The sequence below is a fragment of the Manis javanica genome, chromosome 2, assembly GCF_040802235.1.
Source record: "Manis javanica isolate MJ-LG chromosome 2, MJ_LKY, whole genome shotgun sequence".
In the NCBI taxonomy this organism is placed as follows: domain Eukaryota; kingdom Metazoa; phylum Chordata; class Mammalia; order Pholidota; family Manidae; genus Manis; species Manis javanica.
The window spans coordinates 100094150-100120230 of NC_133157.1; the positions used below are offsets into that span (position 1 = coordinate 100094150).

General features: G+C 41.2%; 1 protein-coding gene across 4 annotated transcripts in view; it reads left to right on the forward strand.

Moving 5' to 3' along the window:
- Nucleotides 1–1856: 1856 nt before the first annotated feature.
- NRP1 (neuropilin 1) overlaps nucleotides 1857–26081 on the forward strand; it is a 137605-nt gene continuing 113380 nt past the window's right edge. For 2 of the 4 annotated variants that reach the window (XM_073228961.1, XM_017677045.3), the window contains exons 1-2: nucleotides 1859–2343; nucleotides 5697–5871. In XM_073228961.1, coding sequence (XP_073085062.1) covers nucleotides 2265–2343; nucleotides 5697–5871 — 254 coding nt within the window. In that variant the 5' untranslated portion in view covers nucleotides 1859–2264. Of the gene's footprint in view, nucleotides 2344–5696; nucleotides 5872–26081 lie in introns of all 4 variants that reach the window. The other 2 variants (XM_073228962.1, XM_017677043.3) reach the window with 2 other exon arrangements.

The following is a 26081-nucleotide window of genomic DNA, read 5'->3' on the forward strand; positions in this document are numbered from 1 at the left end:
CTCCACAGAGCTGGCTTCCCCGTGGCGCCCCCGGTCGCCTGCGTCGGCCCACGGCCCCGCCAACTGCCCTTCCCGCTCCTCCCAGGCATTTGACTCCCGAACTCGTAGTGCCACCTTCCCAGCACGCGCCTCTCAGGGCTCCGAGAGCCGAGAAGGAGGACACTGGGGAAGGAAAAGCGGCTCTCGGGGCCAGGGCAGGCTAGCGGCGCTTAGGGGCTCGGGCTCCTGCTCGGAATGGGAGGAAGGGAGCTCCTCGGGCGCGGGCAAGCAAGAGGTGAGGCTTGACTCGGAGAGAGCGAGCGGCGGGTGCAGCCGCCGCGGTGACCTTCGCGCGGCGCGGGGCCCGCCTGCACCCCCAGGAGCGCGCGCCACCGCGCCCTGCGGCGACGGGCGAACGTCGAGCCTCGCTGGGGTTCCGCGCGCCCTGGGCTGTCCCGCCCCTAATTATTCTGCCAAAACCTTTGACCAGATTTTCCTTGCCAACATTCCTAACCCTCCTTTGCCAGCTTTTTGCGCCAGGTAGGAATAAGGCTCTTCTTTCGGGGTGTGTACCTAAGCGCCAGTTCCCGGAAGGGGTAGTGACCTTTTCACCTTTCCCACAAACTCCTTTGGAGGGGGGCCGCGGGCATTCACCCTCTCCAGGGGTCTGATTGGTGGCTGAAACCTGTTTGTTCCCTGAAATGTCCTTGTGTACAAATCCGCGGAGGCCTCCCTCGGCGTTCCCGGAAAGCCCTCGGGGATGGAACTGGGGGCAGCCAGTCCACTGCGAGGATGCGCCGCTGTGGGAGGTGGGGGCAAACAGGAGCTAGAGGGCCCGCGCGACAGTTGCCTGTGGCCGGGAGAGGTCACCGTAAGAGCTCTGCCAAGAGTACCCCCACCTCCCCCCACCCCGTGCCACTGTTCTCCTTCCCCAGGGATGCAAAGAAACTGGGGCCGCTGGACCCCTAATTTCCAAGCCCTGAACACCTGGGCTCCAAGCTGGGCGGGGTCGGGCGACGGCTGCCTCTAGCTGGAAGACGCTTCACCTGAGCCCCGCCGGCCTTCCCTGTGTCCCAGAGGAGAGGGCACCGAATCTCGGTTAACAAAGGAGCCCGCGGCGCGCAGCGGGCACTGGGGCACGTTTGGCGCCAAGCAGCGCGCCCTGATGCGGGGCAGGGAGGCCCTGCGGGGCTGCATCCCAGCCTCACCCTCCCGAGAGGTCTGATTCCGCTTTACGCGGCATCTGCGCTGCCGACACTCGCCCGGCTGGGTGGTGTGTGTCTCGAGCCCCCAGTCCCGACCCGGAGCGCCCAAGGGCGCCCTGCTGCTCCGGGCCAGGGGCCTCGGGCCGGCACTGCGGAGGTGGCCGAGGATTGCTGGCTGGCTAGGGCTTTGGAGTTGTGGGAAGCGTTCGCCACCTCCCCGGCGCTCCGCAACCCTCCGCGGCCGGATCCACGAGATCCCGAGTGAGCTGTCCCGCTCTGCCCACCGGGGTCCAGAGCCAGGACGCCGAGGTAGCTAGCCCGACCCTTCGTGGCACCAACCTCAATGCCCCCCATACACTCCCCCGCGCGCCCTGGGCGCAGAGCCCCAGCGCGTCCCTCCGGGTGGAGATCCCTGCAGGGCCTCCGGGGGAGAACGACAGAGGGACGCGGAAAGCGCACGCAGGGAAACTTGTTCCTCCCTGTCTCCTGTCAGGCAATTAGTGGCGAGCCTGTGCCGAGAGGGGCGGGAGGAAGTGAGGGAAGGGCTCCGGAGGGGAGGGGAGGGCCGAGGCGGTGGGGGAGGTGGGGGTGCAGTCGGTGAAACTCCTCTTCCCCCGCTCATCTTTCCATTGCTTGCTCCTCTCCTCCGCGCAGACACCCGGACCTCCCCTGGGCGCTGGTTCCTCGGCTCCAACGAGGCCAGCAACAAGCCGGATTTCTTTTTTTTTTTTTTTTTCCTTTCTGGAAATTGGCTTTGGCGTGTGTTTCCCTGCCCCCCTCCTCCCCCGCCCTGCCCCACCCCCTTTTGAGACATGGCCCGGGCAGTGGCTCCTGGAAGAGGAACAAGTGTGGGAAAAGAGAGAGGAAACCGGAGCTAAATGACAGGATGCAGGCGACTTGAGACACAAAAAGAGAAGCGTTTCTCTGGGATCCAGGCAGTGCCTCGCTGCTTTCCTTTCTCCAAGGAGGACTCCTCGAGGATTTTACAGCGCCAGGCGTCGTGGAAGCGCTGTGGGTTGTTGAGATCTCCGCCTGGCTCTCGTTTCTCCCGCGTCTGCCTGGGGATCCCGCGAAGGGAGCATGGAGAGGGGGCTGCCGCTGCTCTGCGCCGCCCTCGCCCTCGCCCTCTTCCTTGCCCCGGCCAGCGCTTTTCGCAACGGTAAGTGACAGGCGGAGGCGCGTGTGACAGCGCGGCGCCCGGGGCTCCTGCTGTCCGGTCCGGCCTGGAACCCGCGCAGAGCTGCCGAGAGGAGCCGGGAAGAGCCACCTCCCGAGCGAAGGCAACTTTTGACCAGGCGGAGAAACAGATCACTGGCTTAGGGCAGGCAAACTGCAACTCCTCCGGCTCCCTCCTCAAGTTGGTTTGGCTTCGGGGGTTTCCTACCTCTGTTACAAGGCAGAGCCGCCTACCTTCCCAGATCAGCACACCAATTATCTGAATGTTTCCTCCCAAAGGCAATTAGATGAGACTCCTTTCAAAAATCTGATGGCTGTTGATAGTTAATGAACACTTTACCAGGAGAACTTCCTGGTTCTCTTCCAGCTTCCCTAAACTGTTTCATCTTATGGTGCTTGCTAGAGAGAGCTGTTTGTTGGTAGATGGAACTCCCTCCTCGCCTTTGTAAATCGTCCCTAATCCATCTGGGGTATGAATGAAAAGTTACAGAGTGTCAATAAAGGAATCTGATACATAGACAGTGGAAGGCACCAAGATATCTGAAAATCCCTAACCTGGCTGCATTTTCCACTTAGCTTTTAAAACCACTCACTGTTAAGTAAATGAAAGACTGCTGGGTTATAAACAGTATCCTCTAACCTAAATAATGTGTTTTAAAATGTGATCTGTTTGTAGGCATGTTTGACTGACAGTGTAAGGTAGGTGAAGGCGAGGGTATGAAATGATCTTTACAGTAAGTCTTCACCAATTATTAACTATCAAATATTTATTTTTGTCTGGCATAGATTTCAATCAAAGTAATTAGAAGAAAGAATATCCACTACTTATTGTAGTATATTGTTTTAATAAGAGACCACAGGTGGGGGGGTTCATACCAAGAGGAATTTTTAATCACATCTTTATGATACAAGTTAATCTCTCTAATATGCTTTTTGGAGGGTTTGTGATTGAAGCAATAGATTTCCCTGGGCAACTACCAAGTAGCGTTCTAAAAGATACGCTTGGAAGTAAAGCGCACACACAGAACTGTGAATGTGGAGTTAGTTCAATTTGTTAATGAAGCTGGGTTGGTGGCATCTCCCTATAATCTGCCAGGGAATGAAATTACATTCTCTTCCAATTGAAAGAGGTCAAGTGGTTAGACTTTAGAAATTACAGTAACCCAACGTCTACCCTCCACGACTCTAGATTAAATCGGTAGTGGAGTAGTGGAGGTGTTCACACGATGATTTGAAACTTAATGCCGATAGCTTTCAGACTTCAGGATGTGAACTCCCTGGGTGGGTGGGTGTGTGGTGTGTACATTCATATGAAGTATCAATATATATATTTAAGAAATACATATATTTTAAATTTCTTAGCTGAAATCTGGGAATGCTGAGAACCTAAGCTTCTCTCTAGTCAATGAGCTGGACTGGTTGAAGTCCAGCTTTAACTAGTTGCTGTGCTTGTAGTGACCAGAGCTAGGAAATGCCTCTGTAACTCAGCAGACCTCTCAAAGCCATGTCCACCCCTGAGTACCAGTGTCTGCTAAATTAATTCATTAGCCTTATTTAGAACTAATGGTTCAGAGTCATTAGAAATTGCTCTTTCTTAATCAACTGTTAGGGAGATTTAACAGAGCCAGAGAGTCTAGCAGTCCACATTATCTTATTACACTGTCACTTTCTCAGAAGTCACAGATTAAAGAGCTCTGGTGTGTTACTGAATCCACCTAAATGTCTTCTGAAGTGACTCTGTCGAGTGACTAGAGGCAGTGCTGTTTTATTTCACTCTAACAGATGCCAGACATTGCCATGATGTTTGTACAGAGCTGGAGGAGATGTAATGAGATGGGGTCACTTTCCAAGTTTTCTGCATATTTAAAATAATGCAAGAGCCTCAGTAGAATCACATAACAAAGTCCAATATAATCATTAGCTGAGATCCTGAACTCCAGTTGCAACATTTCTTCTTGGCAAATCTCACGCTTTTAAAAACCAAGGCAGGGGAAACTAGTATAAGGCTACCCCTGGTCTAAGAAACATAGTCAGAAATGTCTAGCAATTGAGAAAAACAATATAATTTATATTGTCTTCTTTTTAATTTATGGGAAATGATTTCTGTAATGCATGTAGCTTTATGCATTTTTGATGTGCACTTCATCTTTCATTTCCATTTGACCTGGTTTTCCTGTAATAAAATTCTGTAGATTTATAAATTCATGCTGAGAGCAAAGAATGCCATTCTCTTTCCACAGGGAATCTATTAGATGCAATATTAAAATCTATATATACCATTACTGAAAATCTGTGATTGATAGGCTTGTATATTTCACTGCTTTCATACCTGTTCCTCTTACATAGTTTATGCACCGAATTTTTATTGCTCAAAATTAAGCATCAATAAATGTGGCAGCATTTCAGGCTGAGGCTCTCTGGTACTAAATCCATCATAAAAAGTGACAATGAGAATCTACACTGAACAATAAAGCAGTCCAGAGACTGGTTTATTTGGCTCTCAGTGAATTGCTTCAACATTTGGGTTTTTTGACATGAAGGCTTAAAACTAGTTAGCTCACCTCTCCCAGAGCATGAGAATGTGGCTTACCATATGTGATACCTAGACCTCAGTGTGGTGGGGTTTTTTTCCAGTGTGTAGGTAATATGAATTAATGCTAGGTGTCTGTTTATTCTTCTTTCTGCCTGGCTGCTTTGATCTGGTCTCCAAGATTGAAGAACTTTACTTGGAGCAGTAGAGCAGAATTATTTCTGCTTCACTACATGTACTTTGTTCTCTGTTGATCTGGATCTCAAGAAAAGAGATAACCCAAAATCATTTAGATTTATGAGCAGATAAAAAAAAAATTTTGGCTTTGAGCCAGTTGAAGTCTTGGATGACAGTCCCCACTGATCAATGACATAGACCAGACTTGACATCAAAAAGCGACACTAGGGGTGGAATGGCATCTTTTAGTCACTTTCTATTTAGAACTTGCTACTTAATGTGATTACACTTCATGGGGGATAATTAAGTCTAGCAGGGACTCCCTGGGGATCATGTTAACATCCATGGAGGGGATTTAATGTTTTTAAGACTAGAAGACTTTTTCTTGGGATGCGACTTGGCCAGGGGGTAGAGGTGGAGCCCTGTCACAGCTTGGTCCTCTTCCCATGTGAGCCAACTTTCCTGAGATCAAGAGGGTTCACTGATGGGGTGTTGCCCTTAGTACCCTCTGATCCTGAAGAATCTTCTCTGAGTTATGGAATGCTGAATAATCAGTAATGTATATATAAAGCTAGAATACCTAACTGATTGTCAGGAAAAGAGCTACTAAAATGTTATTTTTATTGCAGATAAATGTGGTGATACTATAAAGATTGAAAGCCCCGGGTACCTTACATCTCCTGGCTATCCTCATTCTTACCACCCGAGTGAAAAATGTGAATGGCTGATTCAGGCTCCTGACCCATACCAGAGAATTATGATCAACTTCAACCCCCACTTCGATTTGGAGGACAGAGACTGCAAGTAAGTGGGACCATGTTTGAACAGGGTACCACACCACCACCTAGTGGTCACCGATGTCTAAGGGGAAAGTCTGCGTGTACAGTAGGAGATATAAATGGATCCAGGAGCGAGTACAGTCCAGGCCAGATCATATGTCAGTGGTATGGAAATTGAATTATGTTAAGTGATTTCTGAGTTCCCCCAACTAGGAAGATTATATTTATATGGGCAGTCTTGCCATATTCTTTTTCCTGTTAACACTTCAGTTTTGGAACTCTTTTGTTAAGAAATGCATGTGTGTTCATTTTTTTTTCCTGGAAAGAGGAAGAACTAGAAACCCAAACTCTCACTTAAATATTTAGTAAATATTCATTAACATATTTCATAAAGAGATGAAGAAGGTTAGATTTTTAAAAAAGTAAATCTATGGTACCCTGTTTAAACATGATTTAGGAAATGTATTTATCGTACTGCATTTGACATGTCAAAAGCAAATTGTCATTGAACAGAAATAATGCATATAGGCTAAGTTGGATGAGGGATTTTCATAATCAATGATTGCAAATATGTTATGGAACATGCTAGAAAACAATTGTTGTGACTACAGTAGGACTCAAATATGACTCAGTATTTCATCCATCTGCTTTAGTCTTCAATCTCCTATTGCTAAGTAACTAAGAATCAATTTGTATGCCAGATTTCATTAATAGAAAACATTCCCACCATAGAGACAGTCTAAATTATACTTCCTCCCTTTGTGTGAAAGACCTGGTGCGTAGTTTTTGCTTTCAACAGTGCAGAAAGCATATGTTAATGTTGCAGGCAGCAGCCCACCTGGATTCAGGTTTGCTCTTCTGGCTGGCATCCAGCAGACCAGCTGTGTCTGTCTTGTCCAAATCATTCTATTCTGCCACATTATACATGGCATATTCTCCAGACTTGAACATGAATATCGATCTTTAATGACATCTAAATATATAGTTTCAGCAAAGAAAAATAATAATATATTTGATATATAACCTATTTGAATCTCAATTCTAAACTGTTTTATAGGGACTGATATGTTCTCTCACATTTTAAAATGGGTCACTTGGATATCATTATATACAATGTACATAGGCTGCTATTCCCATTGGATATAAACATTATTATGCAGATACATTTAAAAAATATTCTATTTGTAAACACATAGCCCTTTTAGGGAAGAAAAGAATTGTATGAAAATGTCCCCACCTGAAGGAACTCCTCTACAACCTGGTGAGTTGGTGGAGTAAACTAATATTACATTGGTAGGGAAATGAGGTCATTTGGCTAAGTCAACATTCTGGTGCCAGAGAATTAGCATACATTCATATACTGTTGATCAATTTCCTAATAATCAGCATATACTACAGCACCATAAAATTATGCTGACTCCAATTTAATCTTTGCTTTGTGATTCAGAAGTGCTTTCAGGCATTATATTGACTATTAAACCTTACGTGGAAGTTGCCATTAATAGAGTATTCCAGGTACTGCTAGGAAAAGGAGAGTTCATTGTGTTATTTTTTGACAATATTCTGTATAGCTATTGTTATAATGTGTCAACCAAGTAGAGAACCTGGAGACTTGTTCTCTTTCATTTTATTTTATTCTAGCTTATTTTATTTTTTGCTTTTTGACAATACTTAAGCTGCTATAGGAGATACATTTAATAAACTTAAGTAAAACATATTGGTTAAACATAATGAAGTAATGTTATTAAATTTATCCTCCAAACAAGGTGCTATTAGATTTCAATAAACTTATGTTTGCTAATTCCTGATCTGAAAATCATGGCCATGTTTATGTGTAATGTAATAGCCGAATAACTCAGAATAATCATTGATTATTAGCAGTGATGTGCTGGTAAATGTTGGACAACTAGATCTTGGGAGGGGATGAGTCATGTCCCAATTTGTAATATTCACCAATTTCTGTAGTGTACATATTCCCGCCATGGTCTATTTCAAACTATCCATGTAATGCCTACTCTGCATAGACTTGCCAAGATATGTGCACAATTGGACCTTGCGAGCTGGTGCAGGCCAACTCCAGCTCACAACTGGATTAAAAATGTAAGCAAGGAAGCCAGTTCAGTGAGATAATAGATGCAATGTACTTACAACAGTGTTGGGCACATGATATGCCTTAAGTAATTATTTGCCATATCATGATGTAAGGTGGAGAACTGTGGGATGAAGGGCACATTCTGAGTTTTCCTTTTTAAAGGTGATAAGAAAACAGGATAATTATAATTTATAGGAAGGGACAAGTTGAGTGAAATCAGCAAATTCAAGACACTGACATGGTCACAGAGTAAAGTGATTTCTTACTTGTAGCTACTGAGGGTTGTGCTCTGTGAAGGTGCCACTCCTGGCCAGCCTTGAAAGGCTGATATATTTAATCTGATGAAGTCCATGGAGATTAGATTTATAGACCATATCTTTGTGCCATGTTTTAAGATGTTGTTACTGATTGTTTTTATCAATGAAAATTCCAGGAACCATGTATTGAAGACATTGCGGTCACTGTCTTTTCAGGCTGGCCCACATGACTCCTGGTTATTGTTGAAGGTTGAGGTTGCAACTGAGATTCTACAAATGTGCACAGTTCTTACAACCTTTTATAAAGGCTGTGAGAAGAATCCACAGCTTTCTTTTAAGTTATCATGCCCTACAAAAATTACAAAATGAAAAACAGAAATTCTTGGAGGAACAAATTCATAGACTTCAAAAGTTTATGTTGGGTGTACAGATGCGTAGCTTTTGTTTTTTGGTGGGTTTTTTTTTTTTTGTAATTATGTTAAGCTACTTCCAAAAATGTATTTGAGATGATACGAAATTCGGTGCAGTAAGCCACATGCAAAGAGCTGGTAAGCTTTTAGTTGTCATTCTTGTTAAGAACAATTTGTTTGTCTTACTTGAGATATTTAGTGGCTTTCCCTGGTTTAGCTATAGTATATGTCTAATGGCAATAAAGTAATTGCTTTACCAATGTCATATGGTTTCTGGTAAAATAAAATGGGGCCATGGATATGAAAACCCTTTGAAAAGTTAAAAGTTCCTTTTAAAAGAAGTTAGCACTATTAGTATACCTTTAACAATTTGTTGATTGTTAGAATATTTGGAAATAGAAACTAAGCATATGTCAGACTACATATATTGACCTGGTAATGGAAGACTGCATTTAATACACCTTCCATTATCTCTCAAAACTGTCAGTATTTCTACAATCAACTTTCACTATGTGAAAGCCCAAGAGATCAAATCCTTAGCACATTTGCTTATTGAGAAACATCCTTGGAACCTAAACAATTTTCTTGTAAGGTGTACGGATGGATAAGTAATTAAACAGATGAGTCCTGGTAGGAAAAATATTTTCATTTACATTTTTATAGTTTTATTTATAATTAAATAAAAAACTGTTTCTTAATTTTAACAATACAGTGAAATGTATACACAGTCATAACTTTTCATGTGAATAGCACCAAGACTGACCCTGTACATAAGCCACCTGAGGATCTAACCTTACACAAAGTTTTACAGTGGATATCAGGAGAGATATATCATTAAGGAAAATGAATGTGTAAGTTGTATCTGATACTTGAAAATGCAGCAAGCAATCTGTGTTTATGCCACCACTAAATCAAGTTTCCTTATATATATCATTAAAGACATAATATTATATGTCCCTGAATTCTTTAAGTGAACATGGTGTGGTGTCCATCAATCAATCAGTGGAGCAGTAGAGCATCTGTCTCCAGGGCTAACATTGTGCTAAGATTTCTAGCTAGACATACTGCCTCGTTTTATTATGTTGATGTAAGAGAGGTGGCTAGACGATGTTCTAAAGGAGGAGAAGCTGTTTAGGTAAGAAGGGATGATAGCTTCTCTCTTCTGCACTAGCAAAATCCTCTGTGCCTGTGAAGCATCAAAGCACAAGTAAAAGCAGAAAAGGTAGAAAAAAGAAACCTCTGAGCATTTCTCAGAAAGCAATGTCCATTGCACACTGTAAATGATTTTCAGTATTTACAGTGAGTTAGATTGTACTCCATTCAGATTTCTTCAGTGGTGAGGCAGACATCTTAAATCTCATAAAACCTTATATCTGCATAAGAAACAAGAATGTCACTGGTACAGTAGTTAGAATTTATGGAACTTTTCCGGTTTCCCAGCAATGCAAACTATCAGCATGATAATTTATAATGGGTTGTGACAAATACTGCTGAGCACAGAGGTGTGATTACATTCAGATCAGATGTCTTCATCTGGGGAGCAATAAAAATTTCACAGACATTAGGTTAAAAACATTAAGAAAATGAATGTGAAGTTCCAAAAGTGTCTAAAAAGTTGGTAGTGTTGCAGGGAGAAAGCTCAGTAAGAAAGCTGACTGACAGGTTCCTGACTTCAGTGCCTGATTTGTCAGTGTTGTTTTGCATGATTTCACCAAGACAGAAGGCTGAAATGGCATAGATGCATTTCTGTCTGTAATTCAGATTTGTAATCTCTTCTTTGTATAACCGAGAATAGGTGTTTTTTTCCTAATTTGATGCAATCAAAGAAAGATTTCACTCTTATAACTTCATATGAAGTTTAATTACAATAAAATTATAATTAAATAGAGATGATATTCGAGTTTTGGAATTTTGTTGGAATAAATCTCCTGTTGCTATTTTGATACTACTTTAAAAATTGTCAGTTAATACAAACTGCAAAACTGCTCATTTCATTTACTCTCATAGAGTATAAACTCACTGAATGGAAGTTAAGGTCTTTGGTTTCTCAATCTGATGATTTACACAAATTTAATTATACAATGTTCACTTAGTTATTTATTGATGATTTGGGCAATACAAGTTCCATTTTTGGTTTCTGTTTTGATCCTTCATTCATTTACTTTGTTCAGCATGGATTGTTGTATTAATTTTGATTTTTCTAAATGTTGCATCATAGTATTATTTATCTTGATTAGCGAGCTTTTGGCTTTTTGTATCTGAAGTGAGTGCCTCACTCAAGTTCCAGTCATGGGTTTTAGAACATCATTAGAACAAAGCAAAGAAAGTCCTTGTTTTATGGAAAACAGTGGGTATTCTTAGGCTAAAATGCTTTCCCAATTCTTGTATGAAATATAGAAATAGATGCACTTTTAACTAAAGTATATTACATATCTAAAAAAAGACACAAAGTAAGTGTAAAGTTTGATAAAATTTTGCAAAGCAAGCCCATTCACATGACCCCTGCAGAGGAAACATTGCCAACTTCCTATGAAGAAATCTCGTATGTCCACTTACAGTCACTTACCTCTGACCTCAAGGGCAACCACTTTCCTGACTTCTGTGATTCAATTTCTCAAGTTCCAAAGTGAGACAAAACTAACCTCTAGTCCTAGAAGTCTCTATGTAGTATATTTTGAATACAGTGAAACCCTTTTGAATGGAGGTAGAAAAATGCATACTATTCCCTTTCTTATCAGAGAACAAAGTACCACTGAAGCATTTTCTAATTATTTTCAGCAACTGCTGTAGAAATATCTTGTATTTGTTACATGTGCTGCAGTTATATTAAAATAAACAAAGTTTTCAGTCTCAAGCCTGCTTTATATGCAAGGCAAATTGGGAAAACTCTTCCTTTGCTTAAGTTTTCTTCATCTTTTCATCCCTGGTTATGATCTCAAGTAACTTCCCAAGATGGGCAAGGTGAGAGGCACGACCCCCAAGCTCAACTCAATTAACAACCTATTGAGTGGGAAAGAATGAGTCCTTCTCAGAACTGCTGGCCAGTGTGGCTGCTGTCACCCACGGCATCTTCCATTACTTCTCAGACATAATTATCTACTTTCTTCCTTTTGAATTTTCCCCCATTAGCACTGATTTAATTTGAACAGAACCACCCCACATGCTTAATAAAATTAATTTCCTTTATTATTTCCTACTACAAGCAATCAATTTGATTATAATCAATTTTGAGTATTAAAAGATTGTTGTGTCTTAGGCATCCCTGCAATTTGAAAGAAGCAACCTTTATGAGACGCTAAAAGAGAAGGTTACTTGAAATGTTGTCACATTGAATCAACGTGTGCATGGCATTTCCATCCAGATTTCGCTTGGGGAGCAGGCACTTAAAAACTGATCCAAGTGAGACATATGCCTTCAGCCTGCATGCATATTCTCACCTCCTTTCTTTCCAGTGTATAACTCGTTACTTGCATGCATGCTGACATACTTCGGCAGAAGCACACAGACAAACACATATGTGCGTGTGTATGTGTGCTTGTAAAGGAGGCTATAAAATAAACTTAACTAACTACCATTTTAGTATGAGCCCAAAGAACAAGAGGGGAGATGAGTGCTCAGATCAGGTTCCAAATGCCTCTTAATAGGGTGTTTGCAGTCAATCCTGATTATGAGTGAGTGACTCAGCAGAACATAGCACCTCAAAAAGAGATCTTTTCTGCTATCCTCTGGTTGATCGAACTGTGTCTGGTATCTGGGTCAGTTAGGGATGGCATGAGGTTAGTGTAACTCTCAGATTGACTGAAGCATGCCAGACACATGCTGACTTATAGTTGAAATCATTTCATCTTTACAGATAGCTTAGAAAGTGAACTGCCTGCATTCAGAACTCTGCAGAAGAGCAGAGAGAAAAGAAAGTCTTTGGCTTCTGTCTACTTAATTGACTTGTAACATGGATTTCCTCCCATCAAGCCCAGGTCTATATTGTACACATCCTGTATCTTATTCAGTCAACATGTTTTTTTTTCTCTTTTAAGTGATCAGTAGAATGTTTAGAAAGGATTGATCCTGGCTGCTTCTTACTGTGGTGTCTTCACTATAGTATGAAGTGTATAATGTAAGTGTATAGTATATAGTATATGTACCCACTGTGGCACTTGCTAAGCCCTCTGTGCACATAATCTCACTTCATCTTCCTGTCATCCCCATTTTACAGTTGACAGCACTGAGGTTTAGAAAAAATTATCTGAATTCAAAAGTTCAGCTGCTGCACGAAATATCTTTTGAACTTTGTGATCCATGAGAGCTTGGGATGCTCCTTTTGAATGAGAAAATCCTTCTGAAATGTTGCCAGTTTATTTTTTATTCAAGAAGCCATTTCCTTCCATGAAGTACCTCATACAAAAGTTTAAATGTAAACCAACTTATTCTGAGAAATGACTTAATTTTTAAACTCCTTAATCAGGTTAAGGAAGCACAAGAAACTTCCAACCAATTGGTGATTTCCCATTGCAAGTTGCCTTAAATTAGGAAGGAAATCCTGGGGGAAGATATCTAAATTCTGGTTCCTTGGTTGATGGAGCCCTCAAGCACAAAGCACATAAATGCAATATTTATTTGAAGCCTGGTAACCAAGCAGCACAAGGCTTCGGTTTATGCAGTTGGCTGCAGCGGTTTCACTCAGGCTAGGAAGCAAGAAGGCTGGCCTGTCTTCCAAGCACTGCTCATTTACTTAATCTCAGCAAGTATCAGGAAAGTTTTGTTCTCTCACAGCTCCCCATTTGTAAAACTGAGATATTTTTATTTGCTGTGGTGACTACGTAAGGGTGAAAAAGAGAATGTTTGCTCAAGGCACTGGATTCCTATAAGAAATGGGAAAGTGTTTTTTTTGAGAAGAAACAGACGCTCTAGAGTATTTTGTTTTTATCTGCTCTGATACTTGTATAATCAGCTGGCCAGGTTGGAGGTGATGGCTTGTTGTTTCTGTGATAGACTGGCATGTCTCAGGCTAAAATTGTATGAGAAATGACTCCTTCTTCAAGTTCTTACATTGCTTTCGAGCAGCCATGGGTGGCAAAGGTCAGTCAGTACATTCGTGATTCCAACTCCTTATCTGAGTCTCCAACCACCAGATGCTCTGTTCTGGTTGCAGGGCAGCTATTGTGTAAGACAGAAGTAATCAGTGAAATGGCATGGAAAAACTAAGGTGTGGTTAACATCTTAGACCTAGAAAGATGACATTTTAAAAAATTTAAGGCATTAAATTCCCAAATTTAAAGAAAAAAGAACACACTGTTGACTCAAAGAAAATAAAGGACACAAAGCCTCTCAACTTTGGTAGCTTGACTTTGTCCATTTTGGGGTGATGTTTTTTAGATGGAGAGACCCCTGGCTGAATGAGACTGCTGTTTTCCCTTTTATTTCAGTTCATACCTGTCTGTGCATTCTTGAAAAATTAAGTGTGCATTTATTTGTTAACAAACTTGGTCTTAGAAAAGATGATTAAAATATATTAAAAATTTAATTTCTAGATCAATCCTCTCTTTTGAAAAAACATCAGCCATTAGAAGTGACAGATCTCCATTCATTAGACAGTCTGCCTGTATTTGTGTTTCTCTGCCACCACCCATCTGTTTAAGTTCTTGCTTCTAACTGTAGAGGTAAGAGTTTGTCTCACTGTTGGGTGGTGAGCTCTGTGAAGGTAGAAACCATGTCTCAGCTCTATTTTAGCCCTCCCCAAATCCACAGAATGCTTTGCCCATGATAGGCACTAGTTGAATTGAACTCAACAGCTGAAGATTTTATTGAAATCGAAATCTGAAAAGTGGGGATGGAGAAAACTGTGTTTCCCTGAGTTAGAGTCTCTAATCGCAGTAGGCAATCTGGGGAAGAGGGAATAATTCATTAAAGGGGGCATGTCTGGTTATCTGGAGAGTGACTGAGCCTGCCTGTCCTCCACTGTGACTGCAGCGTGTTTCAGCCTTGGCTCTAGTGGAGCCAGAAGAAGCCCTAGCTTCTTCTTCACTTCTACAAGGGCCAGCCCATAATTTTATTTTGCAATGAAGGCTGTTGACACTAGGCTGATGGAAAGGAAGGCTTTTTAGCTCTGAGTGAAGATTTTTTTTTTCTCCCAAGGAAAAAGTGTTTCATTTTTCTGACCCTTTATTCCAGTGCCAATTTCTTTGTCCCTGGCTGGAAACACTGCTGAGTGGTCATTCAGGTAGATTGGTTCCATCTTCATGACACATCCCCATTTCCCTCCTTAGCTGTGTGGCCTCATACCTGCTGTGTGTGCGTGTTCATTAGTGCTAGCCGGGGATTCCTGATTGTCAGGGGACGATGTTAGCAGTTCCTGTGAAAAGTGTTCTGGTGAGAATTAGGGACATGGATAATGATTGCACCTCTGCCATTCATTCCCATCTGTGAGGCCGGATGCAGGGCTTCAGGGCTGGGTGGCAATCTGTGAATGGCTTGATTATGGCACTGTTAAAGACATGGTTTTGTTAATGTTAAGCAATGTGGCTCAGGAAGATACAACATCAGGGTCTGATGGGACACCATGACCTAAATGCAGCCTTAATGCATTTCTTCCCCTTCTCTTTCTAAAGAAAAAAAATGCCTTCCTTCCTCTGTCTATCTCCATAGTACAGTTTTGATGAGATAATGCAGGTGGAAGTATCTTCTGAAAACAAAAGAAATATGTTAAATAAAGCCTAGGTATTCCTCTAACAGGAAGTGCTTCCGCAGGTTTGTTCCTTAAAATAAGTCCAGGCTGTAAACAATAATGTCTGTATCCTTAGGAGGCGCTTATAAATATTTCAGAAGCACTGCACATATCCACAACAGAGATAGTATCTAATGCTCAGCATGTATTCCACCAAAAAGAACTTTTGAAATGTTCTCATAATAAGCTAGCTGGTTCCATGTTGTGACTGCAGCTTCTAAAAATCTAGATGGGTGGAGTTTCTGGGGAGTCTCATGGAAGATGCTAACTCAGTGTCACAAACTTGATAGCATGAATGGCTTTAAAAACATCATTATTTCCCCCAGGTGTGCCTGAGGACATACATATACATTCCGTATGTTCAGACCACAAGCCAGCCCACCCTTTATTCAAGGCAGAAGCCAGTAACATGGTGGTCATTGTGGCAGGGGCCCATCAGCCCTTCCCAGTCGGCTAAGCCAGGTGGTGCCGTGTTCGAGAAACAGGACTCTACATGGATTTTATATTACAAATTCAGAGGGAAACCAGCTGGGAAAAGAAGTGTTTCTAAATGGATGGTTGATCCTCTTCTCATCCATTTCCCTCTGTTTCTGGTGGCCTTGTCTTTCCCCCATTTCTGGTTATGACCTATTTGCCAATAGTGAAGGAGATTCTCGGTGGCTACGATGAGAAGCGAGTGTGTGGGAAGGCCCTCAGCACAGCCACACAGGAAAGATTCCCTTCTGGCCTTTTCCTCCTCCTCCCTCTCATGAGGGAGCTAACATGATGCAGTCATATCTGCAGCCCTTCAGGAGTACTGCCAGCTCCGTCCTCCTCTGAGAGAACTGCCAGCATGTGTGACTGGGAGCCCCAGCGGAATAGCTTGCTTTCCTTCTTGTGGGACCACTGTGGGCTTCCACAGGACAACTAGGTTCTGTAGGACTTTCCCATTCACACATAAAAGAAATCCTTCTTGACCTTGTTACCCTTCAAACACTCTCTCTCTGTCTCTCCCCATTTCCTGTTCTTGCCCAGGGTATTGGACGTGGTGCCTACACTCCAGAACTCCACCTTTTTACATCACTCTTTCCAACATCATTGCTGTCCCCTCGGGTTGATGGAAACTGCTCAAATGCTGTATTCCAGTTACTCTTCTAATACCCCAAACCACTGGCTTTTTCCTGGCCCTAATTTCTTCAGACTTTATACAGCACTATACACCCTTGGTCATTGTCTGCATGTTGGACGGTTCTCACTGGCTCCTCATGACGTGCACCATCTTGGTTTTCTCCACTTCTCTGACCTCTTCTCTTTTTGGCTGGTTTCTCTTTCTCCTCCAACACTGAAACACAGACATTTGCCAGGGCTTTGTGTTTGCCCCCAGTGTCTTCTCCCTGAATTGCCTTTTGGATCTTAGCCTTCAGATCAGATAATACCCAAATTTCTGTCTAGCCCTACGGCTGACCTAAGCCTTGGACTCAAACTTCCAAATCCTTTCTGCATGGTGCAACCGATAGATCATTGCCACAGTGAAAAATCAAATTTTGTACCTTCCCCTTCTCTTCTGCTTTTTCTCTCTCTTATTGAGTTCTTCCTTTCCTATTTATCTAAACAAAACTCTGGAATGTCTCCTGATTCCTAGTTGCCCCTCTATTCTAGTCAGTTTAAAGGCCTGGAAGTTACCCATCTGCAATAGCCCTTGTATCTATTCTGTAACATTTCTGCTACCACTCAAATTCTAACACTTTTTAAGCTCTCCCTTGTGCTTGTACTAGCCTTGTAAAGGGACTCTCTTAGATCTTTCCCTCTGCTTAGGGACATTGAGAGTTCCCCATTTCCTACTTGCTTCTGTCTGTGCTCCCCAGCCTTCCATGATGAACTCACACCTGGCTCTCTGGTCTGTCTCCCTTAGGTATTCCAGCCGTGATGGTTACCTTATACTTCTCCAAACTCACCCCTGCTTTTCTCCCCCACCACAGCTTACAAATGTGTGAAGGGTAAATGCCCTTCATATACCTGTCTCCCTGTCAAAATGTGGCACACCATCCTGGTTCCATCTGAAATGATGCTCCCATCATAAAGCTATTTCTGTTAACCAACTACCAAATCTCTTTCTCTGTCCTCTGACATCCCCCAAGCACTGTGTTAGTGCACAATATAATATCCTGTATTATGTCATAATCACTAATATTCTATCATCCAACTAGTTCATAAGACGCTCAAGAACAGAACCTGATATTGCTTTCTACCACTTGCAGAGCCTATCAGTGTTTTGTATATATTAGGTGCTCAGGTACCATTTGCCGAATTGGATGAACCAACTGACATCTGGTGAGGCATCTTCAGTGTGTTCATCTAGTGCAGAAGAACCCGTTAGCACTTTAGGAACAGCTCTTAACTTACTCAGAGTATAAGAATGCACACTTAAACTTCTCATTTACATGTTAAATTCCTTGATTTTCCTGGATTATGGAGTCAAACTTACATTTTTCCTTCTAAAAACCTCTATTTTTAAAAGCCTAGATTTCTACATGTGAGTAGCTTTAGCTAAATCTCAAAAAATATGCAGAGATAGTGCTTGACTGAAAGCTTCTCTTACTGTCTCACACACATCTCCATAATCTGGTTTGGAGTTAGAAGTATAAAATGTATTAACATTGCAGGCAAATGTCCTGATTGCCAAATATTTTCTGACATCCCCACAACTCTTGGGACTTTGTGTCACAACTCTGTAAACTTTGTCCATTGTATACTCATATCTGGGCTCACTTCCAAACCACCTTTACATAAATTTAGCACAAATAATTTAGAGCCTTCTTGCATTCCATCTGGCAACCTCAATAAATACACATGCTAACTTCATAGCCTGCTTGCCAGGGAAGATGTATAAAGTGAAGTTCTCCATTAGTGAAGGCAGCCCCAGTTGCATCCATGCAAATGGTGGAAATAGGTTGGTTTGTGTCACCAGATCAATACCAAGCCCATGTCTAAGGGCAACTAAGGAGAGATGCTACCCTTCAGGGGTGCCAGACAGAGCTAGTTTAGGGTCACTGCCCTGAAGTGGACAATGAGAGTTTCAGCTGCAGCCCTGGTTCACACCTCTGTCATCATAACAGTGTGTTCAATAAGTGTTCATCAAGCTGCGTGTCATAGTGGGCTAGCATCAAACCAAGAAGAAGAGATGAAGTGGCAAGGGCATGTCTACCCCTACAGTGGCAAGTGACCCCAGCCACCAGAGCTAGTTGTCATATGTCTTACTAGCTCCTAATGTTACTACCCTAACTGAGTTCTCTGGAATATTTCCAAATGTTTCTGTTACCTGGCTCATCCAGAAACCTATAGCACTGGCTCACCTTTACATCTCTAGTGCATGCAACCAGACAATAGAAGGCCTTAGCTGACAGACTCTTGAATTTACGAGGGGTTAAAGGCACAAGGCCTACCTGATCATGCTCTCAACTTACTCTGCTTCGAGCCAGTCTGTGTTGACCCCTTGGGAGACTTAGTCCCCTTGGGAGTCATAGTCCCCTTGGGAGACTTGCTTAGTTAATGGGGTGGATGCCTTTAGGAATCCATTGTGATCTTAAGTTCTAGCAGGGACTCAGCTTCTAAGGAGCTGTGGGCTCAAGTGTTCAACCTGGGCTTGCCTTTCCTCATCTGTGAAGTAAGAGGGATGGACTCTGTGCTTAAAGCCCATTTACCTCTAACATAACAGGATTCTATTTGTGCAGGGGAATCCTGTTGCCATAGAGCATATCCCAAAGATGTTTTTTCTGACGACGAAGCTTGGCCCTGATCCCCGGGCCTTTCTTGGGCCTTTGACAAGAAACCTCTGCCCCTGATTTTTCTTTGGTCTGTCTTCAATCTAAGCTAATCCAGCTCAGCCCATACCCTCTCTACCTTTTGTAACACAGCCTCTTCCCTCTTCCTAGTCTTTTTTTTCCTCCAAGACAGGTATTTTATCTCAATTTTCTACCCTGAAATAGTATCAGACATTTTAGATTCTGTTGTGGCAACATTTATTTCCAAGGAATTGTCCATTTTTCTACCTACATCTGAAACTTACCCATTAACAGGTTTGTTTTATCAAATCAGTTATTTGAAAGAACTGGGGATTTGGCCCTCAGAAATAGCAATTTATTGTTCTGCTGTAGTTAAGTGTGATATTTGCAGACTGTGGAAATACTCCGTAGGAATGAGTTGTTCTTGAAACAGGATGAGCCACAGGCCAAGCTCGAGGTGTGATAAACCTGAGAATTAACCTAAACTCGGATTTGATCACTGACACAGAAGATTTTACCTTATCTTTTTGTTCAACATAGCTTATTAAAATTAGATTGTAAAGACCAGAAATTCCATTGGAAATAATATGAGGGAATGATAACATTTGTTAATGAATCTCACCTCACTCTTTATGTCTCAAAGGCAGTGTAAGCTATTTAATAAGCTATGTATCTATTTGTAAAACAGTCTCAAATTAAGGAGCTTATTCACATGCCATTGTAAAAATAATTTCCTGAAATTGTGGTCTATCAACAGGAGATAAGATGGCACTTGGTTGTCGCCTGCTGAGGCCCATTATGAATATTCTATTTCAGAAGCAAATAACACTGTAAATACAATGTTCAGATTCATTTATTCCCACAATAGCATTTTTGCAAAGGCACAGTTTCGTAATTTGACTAAGCATTGATAGAACATCATCATTTCCAAGCTCTTTATAACCACTGGTTAATTCACACATCCTTGGGAAATTGTTTATTTGTATCAAACCCGTTTTAAAATGAAATCTCCAGTATGTATAAAGATAAAGCAACTTGCCAAAGGCTAAACAGGGAAAGAGATGTGATTACAGTGTGCTGTCCATCTGCATGTGTGCTTTCCTCAGCATATCTGACTAGGCAGGCACTTCCGAACACTTTAAACGTAAATGTGTTACCAATAAAGATGACAGAGCTCCATTAATGGTTCTATTATAGGCAGGAAACTTGGCTAAAAAAATAAACCCAACATGTTCCAAATGCAAATGTAAACAGAATCTGAAATGAGTGAACATATTAATTGTACTTTTCTCCTTGGTTTATTCTCCAAGGCATATTTTTGTTGAAGCAAATGATCAATAGCAGACAAACATTGGAAGTTATTTAGCTAATTACCAGCACTAATTGGAAAATGTCTAGTATTTCTATACACCATGATTAAAAAAAGAACTTGAATTTTCAACCCGCATTATTTGTGTTATCACATCTTTCCTGGGACTGATCTTGAAATTTAAACCATCCATGTTTTTCCAATAATGTTGGTTTAGGAGTTGGTTTATATATTGATTATGCAGGCTCTGAGATTTATGGTGAACATGAGTTCACTGCTAAACATTCATCAAAACATGTATTTATAAAAAAACACACACAGTAATAAATTCAGAATTCACACACTTGGAATTGGGATAAATCCAGGCACACTCTAAAACATTGTTTATCTGGACACCACTGTTCTTCCTCTGAACACCTCAACTATTGAGTATTGCTTCATTCATTACTTCTTTCATTCATTCAACAAGTATTTATTGACCACCTATGTTCTAATTACTGTGTTCTAAAAGAAGTGTTTCTAAATGGATGGTTGATCCTCTTCTCATCCATTTCTCTCTGTTTCTGGTGGCCTTGTCTTTCCCCCATTTCTGGTTATGACCTATTTGCTCACTTCCTTTAGTAGCATGATAGATGGAAGCACAGACGTTAATGACTATATGGATCACTCCATCTTCAGATTTGTGAAAGCAGTGGTACTGGGAACATAAAGAGTGAAAAAGAAGGACAGAAGTTCCTGTATCAGATATTTTGGGATGATTTTGAAATATACACACAACATTCTATTGCTTTCAAAGTGAAAGCAAACAGACATTGTTTCCTGCCCTCATGGTACTTATATTCCAGAAAGACAGTGATAAACCACAGAGAGGAGCTGTCCCTTGTACTCTCTCCATGCTCTGCCAGCTTAATCCTCATTATCATCACCTGTGTTCAAAGACGGCCCACTTGGGACCTGGCTCCTGCTCCAAACAAGATGCATATAGAAAATGTCTGGCTGAGGCAACTGTTGGCTGAACGTCAAGTTGCTCCTGGTTGTTGATGATCTGTATTTGTGACCTTCTGCTGGGGTTCCAGACCTGCTATGGTTCAGCCCCCAGTGGACCTGCTCTTGTTCCCCAGGTTCACTCAACCTCCAATCCTGAGTAGTTGACCAGCATATGCCTACTTTCCATGTCTGGCTCTGACTGACTAGTTCTCACTCTAGGTCTTGTCTCCTTCGCCTATAATTATAGGTGACAATCAGTCCCCTTTCAGGCCCTCAGAGCAGGCCTCATGAATAGACATGGACAGAATGAACATGTGGCTCCCAAGCTTCCCAGGATGACTTGGGGATGCCTTAAAGTGTGCGTCTGCAGAAGCCAGTTCAGTAGAGCTGCTAGACATGTAGCCTTTGGGTGATTCATATCTAGGAATATCTCAATGGGGACTAAACATACTGAACTATGACTTTTGCAAGCTGGTTTATAGCTCAGCAGCCATTTTATTGGCTTGTCGTGTGGCACAAATTAAACAAAAAGGAGAGGAACTGTAGGAAATCTTCTCTATCTATATCTCTAACCAGGGTATAAAAATAGTGATTCTTCAGTAAAGTTATTAGTGATTCAATAAATAAGTAGAATGTTTTATCTTACCATTCCATCTTCATCTCTTCCCATTCAAGGTCCCCATTCACTTCCTCAACATAACTAGTGGCAGTAGAAATAGGAAGAGCCATCTTCAAGGGCACATGGACAAAATTTGGCCAGTGATAGGATTTGGGGGGAGATGGAAGCACAGACGTTAATGACTATATGGATCACTCCATCTTCAGATTTGTGAAAGCAATGGTACCAGGAACATAAAGAGTGAAAAAGAAGGACAGAAGTTCCTATATCAGACATTTGGGGATGATTTTGAAATATATACACAACATTCTATTGCTTTCAAAGTGAAATGATTAAGTTCAGTGCTGATAGACATGAGTATGACCAGTTGGTCTTAAAGAGAGGAGGAAAACTGGAAGTAATTTAGCAAACTGTGTTGCATGGCAAATATGTGTGATATTGCATGATATCTCTGATCTATCGGTAGCAATCAATTGCAGTACATTTGAGGAAACCTCTTGGAAAGGAGCAACATAATAGACTGAGATGCCTGTCATGGGCTCAGGAGAAGTTGGTAACACCAGGGCTCCATATCTCCATCTTTCATCCACCCACAGGCCACTTTTGGAAGTAGGTGAAGAATATTTTTATGTGGAAAAAACACTTTTGTGAATTAAATAAAAAGGCATGCATATTTATTTCTCTTGAGAACAAAATTCTCAGGCGTAGCTTTTGAAATCTAATGGTTATATAAGCCCTATGACAATTTTTGGACTAATTTATTTGTTTCAAATAAAGTCCAAAGTAGAATCACTTTTTAAAACTCAGAGTTTGTAGCTACTATTTTTAAAAATTAATATGATTTTTATAGTTCTATATAAAAAATGTTTTCTGTGGTTTGGCAAATTCCATATTCTGGTTTGCACAATAGGCTTTTTAAGGAGACACACACACTGAGGTTGCATATGTATGATGAAAGCATGCTGCATATTTTCCCTTTAAATAAATATTTGAAAGACACAAAAAAATAAGTCACCCACAATCCTACACCTCAAAGCTATATTTTTATGGATCCTTTTTCAGCCTTTTTTCTCTGCATGTAGAAACATGCATACATTGAAAAAATCAAGATGATTCTCTCCAGACACCTCTTTCTCTAAGCATTATATTAGGCCCTTAAACAGTTTAATCAACATGCCTTTCATAAATCACATTATTTTTTCAAAAGATTTTTTATTCAACCTGCTTAAGATGTTTAGATTGTTTTTAACTACTCAAAATTGTAAGTAGTTGTGGATATTGCTGAGATGAGCATCTGAATGCATGCCTTTATGCATCTTTGAGAATTTCTTTAGAGGAGATTTCTAGAAGACCATTCCTGAACTGAGCAATAAGAGCAGTACTAAGAGTGTCAGTACAAATTACCAATTTGCTTCAGGGAATTCTTGGGGTAGGAGAGGTTGGTACCAAGAATTCTTGGTACTTTAAAATCACATGTACATTTTCAGAGAAATTGAGTTTTTAATGACATAAATTCATATTTTTAAGTCAGGATTTGGTACACTTTCTGGAAAGGACCACGTAGTAAATAGTAAATATTTTAGGCTTTGCTGGCAGGACAGTCTCAGTCTAAACTGTTTAACTCCATTATTGTGTGAAAGCTGCTGCAGACGATAGGTAAGTGAATGTTCATGGCTGTGTTCCAATAAAACTTTATTTATAAAAACAGGCAGTCAGACAGATTGGATCTGCAGGCACAGTTTGCCAACCCCTATCTTAATGAAAAATTCCACTGTTCTCTGAGCACATCTGAATCTGTGGCTATCAATATAGAATCCAAGCTTTGCAGTGGTCCCTTTATGAAGATCTGAGCTTGTAAGATTGTGAATTCAAGCAATAGTCTAAAGAAGGGAGGGAGTAAATCTGCTTTTGTTGAAAGGCAATTTGGAAACTAACAAGGATGCTGTGAATCAACCTCTTCTTTCAATATATGTAGAATATGGAGAAGTCTGTAAGGTGAGGCTTCTGTTTGCCTCCCTCAGGCAGCTGGAGCTCTGGCCTGCATGTTTTCTTACTGTGCTTTCTTGAGAAATTTACTCGACTTTTACAAAAGCAGACATATCTACAAACTCATTTCACTCAATATTGATTTAATGAAGAGCTCTGTCATTCATTAATTCCAGCATTACTACATAATTCCTAGGAATTAAAGCTGGAGCTAGAGGGGAAAAATTCTGAGAAACAACTTTGTTCTCATGAAACTTACCCAGCAGGGAATATTTTTCCCAGATGTTAAGCATACAATTGCTTTTCCTTAGGTGACCCTTTAAAGAGCAGCTAAGAGACATCACTGATTACCTTTAACAAAAGTATAAAGCACAAAGGAAATAAACTCAAGTGTAATATCCTAAATAATGCTACTATGTCATAGGTAATTAGCAATTATTTATCCAGAGAACTTGTAAACTGACCGTAGGGATAAAATATGTTTTATCAATTTTTATGGTAAAGTGGAAGACTGAGGAAGCTGCTTTCAGTGACTCTGATTTTACATAGATGGGTGAGCACACATACACTCACATACACATACACACACGCTTCTGACCCCAAGAATGCAAAAGCAGCTGCCTTGGTAAACACCACATCTGAGTCCAGCAGTGGTTTTATGCTCATTGTTTCTGTCTCTTTTATTTATGCTAGAGAAACAATGTGAGCTAGATGTAGACAGCTCTCTGCCAATAATAGAAGTGTGTCTGCCAGTAAACCCAAGCAAATAACAAAGAGTTGGGAAAAAAATGGATTTGACCTTAGCAAATTAATATAAACAATAACTTTACTGCATGCACACATGTGCATATGCACATACACACACACACACACACACACACTGTATATGTATAACAGCTGCAGTTAAAATTTGGCTAGAAATACTCTTTTACAAAAAGACCCCAAAATGTGTTACCATCATAAGCTTTGAGGCATAATACACAATTTTTTAAATGGGTAGAATGTTATAAACACACCTATACTGCTTGGCATTGAGCTGAGAAGTATAACCCCAGATTTACACTCTGACCCTTCTGTTTGATGGGTGAAGAAATGGAGTTTCAACACTGAGTGACTTTTGCCCAGTGAGTGGGTCTCTGTACAAACTTGGTTCTCCTAATTCTGGGGACAATGATCCCCTCTTCATACTTCCTCTTCAGCACTGTTGCTTTTCGTATTTGCCGTTTGTTCCAGGTGGTATATATTCATGATCTGATGCTCTGGGATGCATGCATCCCTTTTGCAGCTAGTCCTTCAGGGGTTTTAAAACTTGTTCTGTATCATCTTGAAGGATAGAACAGGGACCAGTGGGAAGAAATTACAATCATAATGCACCATAACAAACCTTCTAACTTTCATAAATACGATTTTCCAGGGATGTCCAGGTTCAATCTTGAACCATTTTAACTTGAAAGGTCCACACATTTTTAAAAAATGGTTTTAGTAAAATATACATGTTTGTATAAATGCAAGTGGTACATCATGATAGTCATTATCCACTTAAATATGTGATAGCAAATCTTCAGAATGGAGTTACCAGCGAGGTCACACTAAATCATGACTTATCACTACTGTCCCTGGGTGATTGGATCAGGCCATTGCAAAGTCCCAGAGTGCTCATTTGTAGCCTGGTGGAATACACCCTCATGGTGCACATTGTTCTATAGCAATCACTCTTCAATTACAAAGAATTGATTTGACTGTTTACATTAAATTAATCTACTCATATGAGTGCTTTGGGTTTTTTTGAGTTTCATTGCTTAAACTAAAGGCATATAGTTTTCTACTCTGGTGAGGGACTGTTGCATAAAGCAGTGAGACCTTTCCCCAGAAGCTTTCAAGCAGTGGCCTGATGCCAACTGTGAGGAGTGCCATGTCTGTAAAGATTCAGACTTACACTGAATTGGGTCCACAGATAAATGGAGTTGAGTAGATTGAGTGCCAACCATATGGCCATTGGTTCAGATGGAGTCATTTTCATTTCATTCCCCAGAGCACATAATGAAAGACACAGTTTATCCCAAAGCTAAGTTTGAATTGGATAATGGCATTGG